We start from the raw sequence: 13,830 nt of genomic DNA, 5'->3' as shown, positions 1-13,830 counted from the left end.
TAATTGTTGGAAACTAAATCAAGCTATCGCATCACCATGATGGAGTGAAATCCATGTCATCCATCTCGGCAATTTTAGTTTTTGAATTATGGACCATTACCATAATTCAATTATTTTTACAAAATGACATTAATAAATGGAGTATGGTGGTTATGAAGATGCTTGAATAAAGTACTTTTAGGGACAAATCAAAATATTTTTCTTCAGGTAATACTTTGTTAGACCATTAAATAAGTCAGTGGTCTGTGACAATATGCCTTTAACATTGAAAATGAATTACAAATGTTTTTCTGCCATCCTTAGGGCCAGAATGTATCGTTTTTACTCACGTGTGCGTAGTGGAACAAAACGACAGCGTGAAAGTGGATTTGCACGTGCAATCATGGCTAAACATGTTCCGCAAGTTTTGAAGTGAAATGTTTGTTTTTTTATCAGCTCATCGACTTTGTGGTCAATAAGAATAAAATGTGATAAGTTTTAACTGTTTTAAATTTATAAATTTTTCGATATGCCTACAATACCAAGACATTTACGTGAACGTGATATCGGCATGCTTGATTCTGGCATGTGAACAGAAGAGGTTTGTAGAGCTGTTGGGAACTCTAGCAGTGCTATTCGGTATCTTTATACTCGATTTTACCAGACAGGAAGTACCAACGATTTACAACGTCTGGGACAGACGTGTAAGGCGTCGACCCAACCCGCCGTCGAACGTCAATGAACTTCGACAAATATTACTTCAGGAATGGAACAATATTCCACGGGCCGAAATCAGCACACTTGTCAGTTCCATGCGGCGGCGATGCATCGCAGTGGTCAATTCGCGAAGTGGCCATATCCAATATTATAATGTGTGCTTTTTTTTTATGATCCCTACTACATTTTATCAATAAATTCTTCCTTCTGTCGTAAAATTTGGGCCATGTTTCTTTTCCAAACAAACGCACCATAGAACACTCTTTCAATATAAATATGAACATATTTTATTTTTGATTTGTCTTTAACCTTTCCAAATATCTGCTGTCGAACTTACCGGATTATTTATTTTTTTAGTTCAGTATACAGTATATTACAAGAAAAGCTGTTTTTTATTTCAGTATACAGTATATTACAAGAAAAGCTGTTTTTTAGTTCAGTATACAGTATATTACAAGAAAAACTGTTTTTTAGTTCAGTATACAGTATATTACAAGAAAAGCTGTTTTTTAGTTCAGTATACAGTATATTACAAGAAAAACTGTTTTTTTGTTTGTTGAGGTGTTGTTCTGTTGGTTTTTAAAAAAAAATGTTGTTTGTTTGTTTGTGTCTGTGTATTCTCATTGTGGGTTTTTTTTATATACATATATACATGTATATAAAAATTGTCATTATACAACTAAATGTATATACATGTATCCTTATACTAATATAAATATAAATGGTCATTGTACAACTTTGAGATTGCCTCTTTAAAAGAGGCGACCCGGTTCCACACTTACACTCGGACGCGTAGAGTATAGTGAATATGGTCAGCAGACAGCACGTTCCCCCGACAACGTTGACGACGCACAGCAAGCGCTTCCGGCCCCAGCGATCCATGAAGAGGTTACACAGGAATATACCTGGGAACTCGACCAGACCCGAGATCGCGAACGTCAGGTAGAAGTTACTTCCCCCTAGATTCCTCGTGTTCAGTGACACGCCGTAGTACAGCATGCTAATAACAAACCTGGCGGAATAAAACAACAACATCATTTTAACACAAATTATATGTACAGATAATTATTATAACCATGGGCAGGCATTTATAAGCGTACGAGACAGGGGGCAGGAGGGAGGGGGGCAACTCCCCCCCCCCCCTCCATCTTCTAGTGCTGGAGAAAAACCTCAAATTCGGGCAAAAATGATAAGAAATATTCGGGAAAAGTGTGTTAACCTGGGACCTTTTTACCATGTATTTCCATCATTCCACATACAAAATTAGTTGTAATATATGGGGGAAATGCGTAGTGCTTCGTTTGTAACCCTATATAGCTGTTTGGGAGTAATGCTTATATAAATAAACGTTGTTATCTAGATTCGGGCATTTTCGTTTAATTCGGGCAAAAACAAGCGTGCCACCAACTCGCCCACACCCCCTACAAAAACAGGAACCCATACGCCTATGAGGACAGGACGACCGAGCAGGGTAACATTATAAACAAGAGTACCGGTAAGGTACGTGATACGCCCGTGAAAAGTAGGTCGCTGTGACCTAGTTATGGTACGCGACATGCCATCTCCCCATGTTGTACCTGCGTGCAAGGTTCGATGATCCCTTATGAAATGATAAGAATGAAATGTTTTATTTAACGACACACTCAACACATTTTATTTACGGTTATATGGCGTCAGACATATGGTTAAGGACCACACAGATTTTGAGAGGAAACCCGCTGTCGCCACTACATGGGCTACTCTTCCGATTAGCAGCAAGGGATCTTTTATTTGCGCTTCCCACAGGCAGGATAGCACAAACCATGGCCTTTGTTGAACAGTTATGGATCACTGGTCGGTGCAAGTGGTTTACGCCTACCCATTGAGCCTTGCGGAGCACTCACTCAGGGTTTGGAGTCGGTATCTGGATTAAAAATCCCATGCCTCGACTGGGATCCGAACCCAGTACCTACCAGCCTGTAGACCGATGGCCTACCACGACGCCACCGAGGCCGGTTGGCCCGGGCAAGGATTTCCTTTAACAATATGCAGTAGTGCGTGAAGCGTAGGTCATGGTTACCTAGTTATGATTCCCGACATGCCATAATCTCATCTTCCCATGTTATACCTGCGTGCAAGGTTCGATGATCTCTTATGAATTGATAAGTAAGATATGGCTGGGACAAGGATTTCCTTTCATATGCAGTAATGCGTGAAACGTAGTTTTGCAATATTATGGTACGCGAGACGTCACCATCCCAAAATGTACATGCATGCACAGTTTGGTGACCCTATATGAATTATGGCTAATGGCGTTTTTTAAAATTATTATTCTTATTTTTTATTTTTGTTTAAGCAATAAAACATGTTTCAATCAATATGAATTGATAACAAAGATATGGCCCGTAAAAGGATTTACTTTCATGTGCAGTAATGGGTGAAAAGTATGTCGCGAGACACCGCCATCCCAAGCTGTACAGACATATGGACGGACGGACAACGGCATAGCATAATACGACACATGAAAGACGGACGTATAATAATGTCCTTTTTCGTCTAGTCACTTAAAGGGACATTGCTCCTGACAAACAGACGTTTTAATGATCTATTAACATATTAACTACATTATTTATTTTTCAGCATAAAATTAATGTTTTATATACATGCATAACGGCCGGCAAAATATATATATATATATATATATATATATATATATATATATATATAAAGATCACATACTTTCAAACGTTTCAGTGCAATCAAAGTATGTGCTAGTTTTCAGATCACATACTTTAACAATTTGATAACTTTGCCAATTAATCGAGGTCACGGCACTAGGTGTATTGACATTTAAGCAAACGTACTATGGTGACACTCAAGTTTGACGTCATTTTCATTCAAAAAGACACCGCGTCATATATTCTTATGTCATTTGAATATCTAGTTATGGCGGACTGGAATTAAAGTTGCGTATACAGTAAAAACACGTATTAAGCTTGAGATTATATGATAAAGAGATTATTACCTTCATGTGTTTCGGCATCGTCAATATATATTAGGAATAAAAATTAAAATAACGAAAAATACTCTGGTAATAACTCTTTCTCTCTCTCTCTCTCTCTCTCTCTCTCTCTCTCTCTCTCTCTCTCTCTCTCTCTCTCTCTCTCTCTCTCTCTCTCTCTCTCTCAATGAAAAGTCAGTAGCGCGTATGACTACCATCTGCAGCAACACAAGCCATTCAACGTCTTCTCATCGACCCGATAAGTCTGCGAATAGCATTCTGGGGGATAGCATTCCACTCTTGCTGTAGTGCGTTTTCAAGTTCTCTAAGGTTATTCATTTGTGAACAACGTGAGATGCGTTGACCAAAGTAATCCCAAAAAAACTCTATTGGCGATAAATCAGGGGACAATGCTGGCCATTCAAGCAAAGGGACATTATTATTCGCTAGATACTGTGTTGTAACACGTGCTGTGTGCGCTCGGGCGTTGTTTTGCTGAAATGTGCGCATATCCCGATGCTGATGAAAGAAGTGAATGACGTGAATTTGCAAGACGTTATCCCGGTAGTAAATGGCATTCATTCTGCCACGGCAAACATGGAGTGCTGTTCGGTGATGATAACTGATTCCGCATAACACCATGAAACTCCCTCCACCCCATCGATCCGTCTAGACACGGCAGTCATTGTGGTAACGTTCTCCACGCCTACGCCACACCCGCAACCGACCACCAGAATTCCTTAAATGGAAACGGGATTCGTCAGAGAATAGCACACCATGCTAACGTTGTAATCTCCAATGACGATACCTTCCTGCCAAGCGTCGGCGCTCATTTCGATGTCGACCAGTCAGAATAGGTCCAACATATGGTCGTTGAGCACGCAGCTCAGCAGAGCGAAGACGGCGACGCACAGTGATGCGTTGATGACCCCTCGTCGCACATGAAAAGTTGGCAGCTGGCAGCGTTCGATCACGAATACGGAGGCGAATAATATGGCGATCTTGTCGTAACACGTTGTTGGCCTGGATGTGGACGATCCATGGTGGTTCCTGTCTGCTGATCTCTCCTGTGGAGTCTAGTGTTTGTTGAATGGTGGCATCCAAACCGCTGTGCGATGACTACTCCAAATGCCGACTTGAAGCATGCCAAAGGCACGTTCACGTTCCTCAGCTGTCAACTTTGCCATCACTTGTTTATTGTTCCCTCAAAGACTACTTCATAAATGAAAGTGGCTTTTCAGAGATCATCTTTTATAGCCCCAATCAACATGATTTGCACATTGAATTTACGTTTTTCATGCTATGCATGCAATATGTTGTGTTTTGGTGTTGTATTTCATGGAGTGTTCATGCAATCGTTTTTGTAAGTTATTCGTCGTCATACATGGTCTATAAGGTAGTATAGTAGTATGCTGATATACGCCCCATTCACATTTGTTATCATCAAATGGTGGTGCGTTTTCAATGCTGTTCAGTATATAACTTTAATATAGATATATATATATATATATATATATATATATATATATATATATATATTAAAGTTTACCACCCTGCAATTGCGGAATATTTATATTTAAGATAGTATAATTTAACAACAACTTTTAATGGTCTACCATAAATATAGGTTTTTAATTTAGTGTGTCAATGTGACCTTGATATGTACTACCGTTATAATACTGACTATATAACCGTATTCAAAAACACAATTACATACAATCAACACACCTTAAGAATATTGTATGCATAGGCATATATATATATATCGTTTTGTTTTGTTGAGCCTAATGGCACGGGGCCCAGGCACGCATTGAATATACAGACACTAATATTGTAATTTCAGTCGTTATCAGATTGTATTAGTCGGAAAAAACTTAGCTTATCAGCACACAATCGGGACAGTCTTTTGAATGACAACAGAACATACTTGTTGGTTGGATAAATACGGGCAATAACCGAGTTGCTGTATATGCTATTAACTCGTTTTATATTTTCATATACTTACCAATTGTGACACCCAATAGCCGATGTGTATTTTTGTGTTGGGGTGTCGTTAAACAAACATTCATTCATTCATTCATTCATTCATTCGTTAGTCCCCTCAAGTATTTCCTGGATCCGTCCCTGGTGGTGAACTACCGAGGCTGTGCTCTCTTGTGCTTACAGGCGAGGATAGGGTTTGGGCGATTTAGTTTTAAAGACCGTCAATTTCAATATTTTCATTGGCCAAAGAGCCGCTATGTACTGTGCCCGAAATACTAAAGCAGATAACTTCTTAAATCTAAACAGTGGCGTAGGAAGGAAGGAAATGGTTTATTTAACGACGCACTCAAAACATTTAATTTACGATTATATGGCGTCGGACATATGGTTAAGGACCACGCAGATATTGAGGGAGTAAACCCGCTGTCGCCACTTCATGGGCTACTCTTTTCGATTAGCAGCAAGGGATCTTTTATATGCACCATCCCACAGACAGAATAACACATACCACGGCCTTTGATGTACCAGTCGTGATGCACTGGCTGGAGCGAGAAATTACTAGAACAGATAGCTTCTTAAATCTAAAGCAGTGGTCGTATGGGCTAAAGGTGACATCCCACAGACATTGGTGTGTGTGTGTGAAATTACTGTGTGTGTGTGTGTGTGTAGAAAGGTGTGTGTGTGTGTGTGTGTGTGTGTGTGTGTGTGTTTGTGTGTGTTGTGTGTGTGTGTGTGTTTGTGTGTGTGTGTGTGTGTGTGTGTGTGTGTGTGTGTGTGTGTGTGTGTGTGTGTGTGTGTGTGTGTGTGTTTGTGTGAGGGCACACATAAATATAAATCATCGCTGCTGCTACTGGATCAAGGGGGGGGGGGGGGGGCACTGTATTTGGGTTTTTTATTTTTTATTCGTAGTCTTCGAGAATCGATATCCAGCATGGGACGGGATTTAGCTCAGTCGGTTGAGCGCTCGCTTGAGGTGCTTGTCTCGCAGGATCGAATCACCTCGGTGGATACATTCAACTGGTTGAGTTTTCTCCCGTTCCAACCAGTGCAACACAACTAGTCAAAGGCCGTGGTATGTGCTTTCCTGTCTGTAAAAAAGTGCATATAAAAAACTCCCTTGATGCATTATAAAAAAATGTAGAGGCTATTCCTCGTTCTTGCCAGTCCACCACGACTGGTATACCATAGGTCGTGGTATGTGCTATCCTGTATGTAGAATGGTGCATATAAAACGATTCCTTGCTACTAATGACAACAACTTACAGGTTTCCTCTCTGATGACTACGTGTCAGAATTAACAAATGTTTGACATCCAATAGCCGATGATTAATTAATTGATCAATGTGCTCTTGTGGTGTCGTTATACAATACAAACTTTAACATCCGATACCTCTATCCGAATCAGCAGGTTTCGGATGTGGGATGACGTCAGGTTTCTTCTGGTGATTTAACTTTAACTAATATGTTAGTTTACTGTTATCTGTAAACTGGAAATGGATCAATCAAAAAGCCTGTAACAGCAGCTTAAGGAAACTGTGTGTATTTAAAACACAGCATACCTCGCCGTTTAAGGCGAGCGATCACTCACGCTCGGCATCACTCCTCTGAGACTAGTTCAAGGTGAGTGCCTTTTAGCTCGTCTTAGCATGTACATTTATATTTCATTTCATCTTATTTTCGTGCTTATATCCAATTAAGGCACGCACCTCAGCTATCTGGACTGTTATTAATTGTTAATTGTTAGTAGTTAGTGAGAGAGAAAAGAGGGTGTAGTGACCTTACACCTACTCATTAAGTCGTTAAAACTCGCTATGGGTGGGAGCCGGTACCGGGCTGCGAACCCTGTACCTAACAGCCTTATGCCCATGGCTTAACCACGACGCCACCGAGGCCGGTCGCATTTATGTGTTATCAGTGGATACCATCTTAAATGGCCCCCTTGATCTAAGTTAGGGGAGCAGTATTATTAATCACTCCACACGTTTGTTTTTCACATTGAGGTCAGATGGAGTAGGATACTAGGTGTGGGAAATTGACAAATGTTAACACTAAGCAAACACTAGCTTCGTTTTGACATGCAATCACAATAAGGTCAGAGGTCACTCGATCTACCTACCAGTTAAAAAATATGATTAACGTCCTAATCAGCAGCACTCTTCGCGTAAACAGCTTTAAAAAATCTTTTATTTGAGAGCGGCTTCCCTTTTCTTCTTCCTCCATCTTTTCGGCAAAGAGATGTTCCGGTACCGTGACCTTGTTGACCTTTGCCATTTTTCTGACAATGACTTCCGCTTCCTGTGTCCGTCCTTTTGTGACCAGCCATCTTGGAGATTCGGGAATTAGCCTGAAATGAGTTTTAACAAAATCTATAATTTTAATTTTAATTCAGATTAATGTCTTGGGGAAATCGAGGTGCATTCCCAACATTGTTGGATTATTGGAAGGAAAGAAAAGGAAAGAAAGAAAAGGAAAGGTATGTGTAATTACAACCCAAAACAACAGAAGTTAAACGTTTGTTTTCATTTAATAACACCACTAGAGCACATTGACTTATTAATCATCAGCTTTTGGACGTCAAACATTTGGTAATTCTGACGTAGTCTCAAAGAGGAAACCTGTGACCTGTTGTCAATAGCAGCAAGGAATCGTTTTATATGCACCATTCCACATACAGGATAGCACATCCCACGACCTATGGTATACCAGTCATGGTGGACTAGCTAGAACGAGGAATAGCCCAATGGGTCCACCAACGGGGATCGATCCTAGACCGACCGCGCTTTATATAAAGGCTTACGTGGCGTCGTGGTTAGGCCATCGGTCTACAGGCTGGTAGGTACTGGGTTCGGATCCCAGTCGAGGCATGGGATTTTTAATCCAGATACCGACTCCAAACCCTGAGTGAGTGCTCCGCAAGACTCAGTGGGTAGGTGTAAACCACTTGCACCGACCAGTGATCCATAACTGGTTCAACAAAGGCCATGGTTTGTGCTATCCTGCTTGTGGGAAGCACAAATAAAAGATCCATTGCTGCTAATCGGAAAGAGTAGCCCATGAAGTGGCGACAGCGGGTTTCCTCTCAAAATCTATGTGGTCCTTAACCATATGTCTGACGCCATATAACCGTAAATAAAATGTGTTGAGTGCGTCGTTAAATAAAGCATTTCTTTCTTTCTTTCTGGACCGGCCTCGGTGGCGTCGTGGCAAGCCATCGGTCTACAGGCTGGTAGGTACTGGGTTCGGATCCCAGTCGAGGCATGGGATTTTTAATCCAGATACCGACTCCAAACCCTGAGTGAGTGCTCCGCAAGGCTCAATGGGTAGGTGTAAACCACTTGCACCGACCAGTGATCCATAACTGGTTCAACAAAGGCCATGGTTTGTGCTATCCTGCCTGTGGGAAGCGCAAATAAAAGATCCCTTGCTGCCAATCGGAAGAGTAGCCCATGTAGTGGCGACAGCGGGTTTCCTCTCAAAATCTGTGTGGTCCTTAACCATATGTCTGACGCCATATAACCGTAAATAAAATGTGTTGAGTGCGTCGTTAAATAAAACACTTCTTTCTTTCTTTCTTTCTGAGATAATCAACTCAAATTGTGGAGATTTGAACGTAAGCCCCTACCCTCCCCCTTATTAGAAAATAGGCTGTCGCCTATTGTTGCTGCCACAATTCAACTCTACATTAGGGCTAGGAATGTTCCAGAGCCTGAAGTGACACACAAACTGTGTAGTGGGTGTTGTGCTTAACCATTTTCTAAACCTTTTTTAAGAATTGGTTCCAGAGCCCCATTTTACGATCATCTTAAGCACGTAAGATCATCTTAAGCACGTAGGTATCTAAGGGGTTACCTAAGGTGATCTTAGCGCTAAGATCGTTTCGTAAAACGGGGTCCTGGACTATTACCACTGGGTCACGTCCCGCCCCACAACCACAGACAACACGGACACAGATGGACTGCCAGATAGAGACACAGAACAGATACACAAATCTAGTACAGACAGTCGTATAAAAAATTCATCCTGTATGTACGTACCACCAGTAAGACAGGAAGATGGCCACTGCGGCTGTGCAGACGATCTCGATATGATGCCAGTGCCGCAGGAAGTAGGCCACTGCGCAGATAAGCAACTCGCCAGCAGCGAACGTGTACTGGATGAACACTCCAACAAACACCCTCTTGGACGCACCGACGATCTCCACACCTGGACGAAAAATTACTCTGCTGATAAACCATAGTGTAGGCGGGACATACCATAGTATAGGACGCGGCGTAGTGTCAACGGCGCGTAATTTGAGAGAGAGAGAGAGAGAGAGAGAGAGAGAGAGAGAGAGAGAGAGAGAGAGAGAGAGAGAGAGAGAGAGAGAGAGAGAGAGAGAGAGAGAGGGGGGGTATAAACTTTATAAAAATTAATTATAAATGAAGTTTAAATGATTCTAATATATTCTGTTACCAAATATAATTTTTCTTGTCAGCTTCAGATGATTATACTCTTAACAAAAGGCAGCGCACTTTCAGTGTACACTGGCAATATTCGCATAGTGGAGGAGGATCCATTAAAATAAATCGCTTTGTTAAATGTGTATAGCCTATGCGACCACGGCATAACGGGCCGTCTATATAGTACGTACGGCACTGATGGGAGTGAGATCCAGTCCATTGCGTACACTGTGCGTACGCAGAAAAGCCATTATATTGTCAATTTGAGTAGAAATGCATGCACGTTTTAGAGCAGGAAAAGTACATGTAATTTAGCAGGATTTTTTGGGTATCACATTTCATATACTAAATCAACACATGCCAAACCTTCATTACTACTAATAAAAAAATAATAACGAAACATAAATTATTAGACAATTTTTTGTTTCACAATTTCATTGGTATTGAATGGATATGCGTACAGGGGTGGAGGGGGTGAGTGGGGTCTGGTCCACTGCGTATGCCATGAGTACAGGGGTGAGGAGTAGGAGAGGAGGGGTACAACATATTTAATGTTTTGCGTACGTACTATATGGACGACCCCTAAGATCACCCCATTCATTCTGCACCGCCTCTAGGAGAACTGCCACTCTCCAGGCACTGGCTTAATGTAATTTTAAAGGGACATTCCCGAGTTTGCTGCATTATAAGATGTTTCCGACTAATACAATATTTCTACAATTTAACTTACATATTAAATATATTTTCTTGTTTAGAATATCAGTGTCTGTATATCCAATGTGTTTCTGGTCGTCTTAATATTTGTAAGAAGCCCAAACTGGATTTTGTCTTCCAATAATTTCGTAAGTACGAACAAAAAGAAAAGAAAAAAAAAACATTTTACGAAATAAATTCAAATTTAACCTAGTACAAATATTAGAATGATCAGAAACACGTTTAACATACAGACACTAATATTTTATGCAGAAAAATATAGTTCATATGTAGTTACAATCGTTAAAAAGTCTGTTAGTTGATAGCATCTTAAAACTTGCAGCATACTCAGATATGTCCCTTCAATCGTTAGAAGGTTCTGTTAGTTGTACACATCTTACAGTGATAGTAAACTCAGATATGTCCCTTCAATCGTTAGAAGGTTCTGTTAGTTGTACACATCTTACAGTGATAGTAAACTCAGATACGTCCCTTCAATCGTTAGAAGGTTCTGTTAGTTGTACACATCTTACAGTGATAGTAAACTCAGATACGTCCCTTCAATCGTTAGAAGGTTCTGTTAGTTGTACATATCTTACAGTGATAGTAAACTCAGATACGTCCCTTCAATCGTTAGAAGGTTCTGTTAGTTGTACACATCTTACAGTGATAGTAAACTCAGATACGTCCCTTCAATCGTTAGAAGGTTCTGTTAGTTGTACACATCTTACAGTGATAGCAAACTCAGATACGTCCCTTCAATCGTTAGAAGGTTCTGTTAGTTGTACACATCTTACAGTGATAGCAAACTCAGATACGTCCCTTCAATCGTTAGAAGGTTCTGTTAGTTGTACACATCTTACAGTGATAGTAAACTCAGATATGTCCCTTCAATCGTTAGAAGGTTCTGTTAGTTGTACATATCTTACAGTGATAGTAAACTCAGATACGTCCCTTCAATCGTTAGAAGGTTCTGTTAGTTGTACACATCTTACAGTGATAGTAAACTCAGATATGTCCCTTCAATCGTTAGAAGGTTCTGTTAGTTGTACACATCTTACAGTGATAGTAAACTCAGATATGTCCCTTCAATCGTTAGAAGGTTCTGTTAGTTGTACACATCTTACAGTGATAGTAAACTCAGATACGTTAGAAGGTTCTGTTAGTTGTACATATCTTACAGTGATAGTAAACTCAGATATGTCCCTTCAATCGTTAGAAGGTTCTGTTAGTTGTACATATCTTACAGTGATAGTAAACTCAGATACGTCCCTTCAATCGTTAGAAGGTTCTGTTAGTTGTACACATCTTACAGTGATAGCAAACTCAGATACGTCCCTTCAATCGTTAGAAGGTTCTGTTAGTTGTACACATCTTACAGTGATAGTAAACTCAGATACGTCCCTTCAATCGTTAGAAGGTTCTGTTAGTTGTACACATCTTACAGTGATAGCAAACTCAGATACGTCCCTTCAATCGTTAGAAGGTTCTGTTAGTTGTACATATCTTACAGTGATAGTAAACTCAGATACGTCCCTTCAATCGTTAGAAGGTTCTGTTAGTTGTACACATCTTACAGTGATAGTAAACTCAGATACGTCCCTTCAATCGTTAGAAGGTTCTGTTAGTTGTACACATCTTACAGTGATAGTAAACTCAGATACGTCCCTTCAATCGTTAGAAGGTTCTGTTAGTTGTACACATCTTACAGTGATAGTAAACTCAGATACGTCCCTTCAATCGTTAGAAGGTTCTGTTAGTTGTACACATCTTACAGTGATAGTAAACTCAGATACGTCCCTTCAATCGTTAGAAGGTTCTGTTAGTTGTACACATCTTACAGTGATAGCAAACTCAGATACGTCCCTTCAATCGTTAGAAGGTTCTGTTAGTTGTACACATCTTACAGTGATAGTAAACTCAGATACGTCCCTTCAATCGTTAGAAGGTTCTGTTAGTTGTACACATCTTACAGTGATAGTAAACTCAGATACGTCCCTTCAATCGTTAGAAGGTTCTGTTAGTTGTACATATCTTACAGTGATAGTAAACTCAGATACGTCCCTTCAATCGTTAGAAGGTTCTGTTAGTTGTACACATCTTACAGTGATAGTAAACTCAGATACGTCCCTTCAATCGTTAGAAGGTTCTGTTAGTTGTACACATCTTACAGTGATAGTAAACTCAGATACGTCCCTTCAATCGTTAGAAGGTTCTGTTAGTTGTACACATCTTACAGTGATAGTAAACTCAGATACGTCCCTTCAATCGTTAGAAGGTTCTGTTAGTTGTACACATCTTACAGTGATAGTAAACTCAGATACGTCCCTTCAATCGTTAGAAGGTTCTGTTAGTTGTACACATCTTACAGTGATAGTAAACTCAGATACGTCCCTTCAATCGTTAGAAGGTTCTGTTAGTTGTACACATCTTACAGTGATAGTAAACTCAGGTCCCTTCAATCGTTAGAAGGTTCTGTTAGTTGTACACATCTTACAGTGATAGTAAACTCAGATACGTCCCTTCAATCGTTAGAAGGTTCTGTTAGTTGTACACATCTTACAGTGATAGTAAACTCAGATACGTCCCTTCAATCGTTAGAAGGTTCTGTTAGTTGTACACATCTTACAGTGATAGTAAACTCAGATACGTCCCTTCAATCGTTAGAAGGTTCTGTTAGTTGTACACATCTTACAGTGTGATAGTAAACTCAGATACAGTGATAGTAAACTCGTCCCTTCAATCGTTAGAAGGTTCTGTTAGTTGTACACATCTTACAGTGATAGTAAACTCAGATACGTCCCTTCAATCGTTAGAAGGTTCTGTTAGTTGTACACATCTTACAGTGATAGTAAACTCAGATACGTCCCTTCAATCGTTAGAAGGTTCTGTTAGTTGTACACATCTTACAGTGATAGTAAACTCAGATACGTCCCTTCAATCGTTAGAAGGTTCTGTTAGTTGTACACATCTTACAGTGATAGTAAACTCAGATACGTCCCTTCAATCGTTAGAAGGTTCTGTTAGTTGTACACATCT

The 13,830-nt window shown here is 40.2% G+C and overlaps 1 protein-coding gene across 2 annotated transcripts in view; it reads right to left on the bottom strand.

Annotated features, from left to right (window-relative positions):
- LOC121373665 (organic cation transporter protein-like) overlaps window positions 1-13,830 on the bottom strand; it is a 65,634-nt gene that overhangs the window by 4,634 nt on the left and 47,170 nt on the right. For both annotated transcript variants that reach the window (XM_041500385.1, XM_041500384.1), the window contains 3 exons: window positions 9,694-9,862; window positions 7,776-8,003; window positions 1,479-1,708 (listed from right to left, as the gene is read on the bottom strand). In XM_041500385.1, the coding sequence (XP_041356319.1) occupies window positions 1,479-1,708; window positions 7,776-8,003; window positions 9,694-9,862 (627 nt within the window). The remainder of the gene's footprint in view (window positions 1-1,478; window positions 1,709-7,775; window positions 8,004-9,693; window positions 9,863-13,830) is intronic.

This window comes from Gigantopelta aegis, chromosome 5 (genome assembly GCF_016097555.1).
Source record: "Gigantopelta aegis isolate Gae_Host chromosome 5, Gae_host_genome, whole genome shotgun sequence".
In the NCBI taxonomy this organism is placed as follows: domain Eukaryota; kingdom Metazoa; phylum Mollusca; class Gastropoda; order Neomphalida; family Peltospiridae; genus Gigantopelta; species Gigantopelta aegis.
This window is presented reverse-complemented; position numbering and strand designations above follow the sequence as displayed.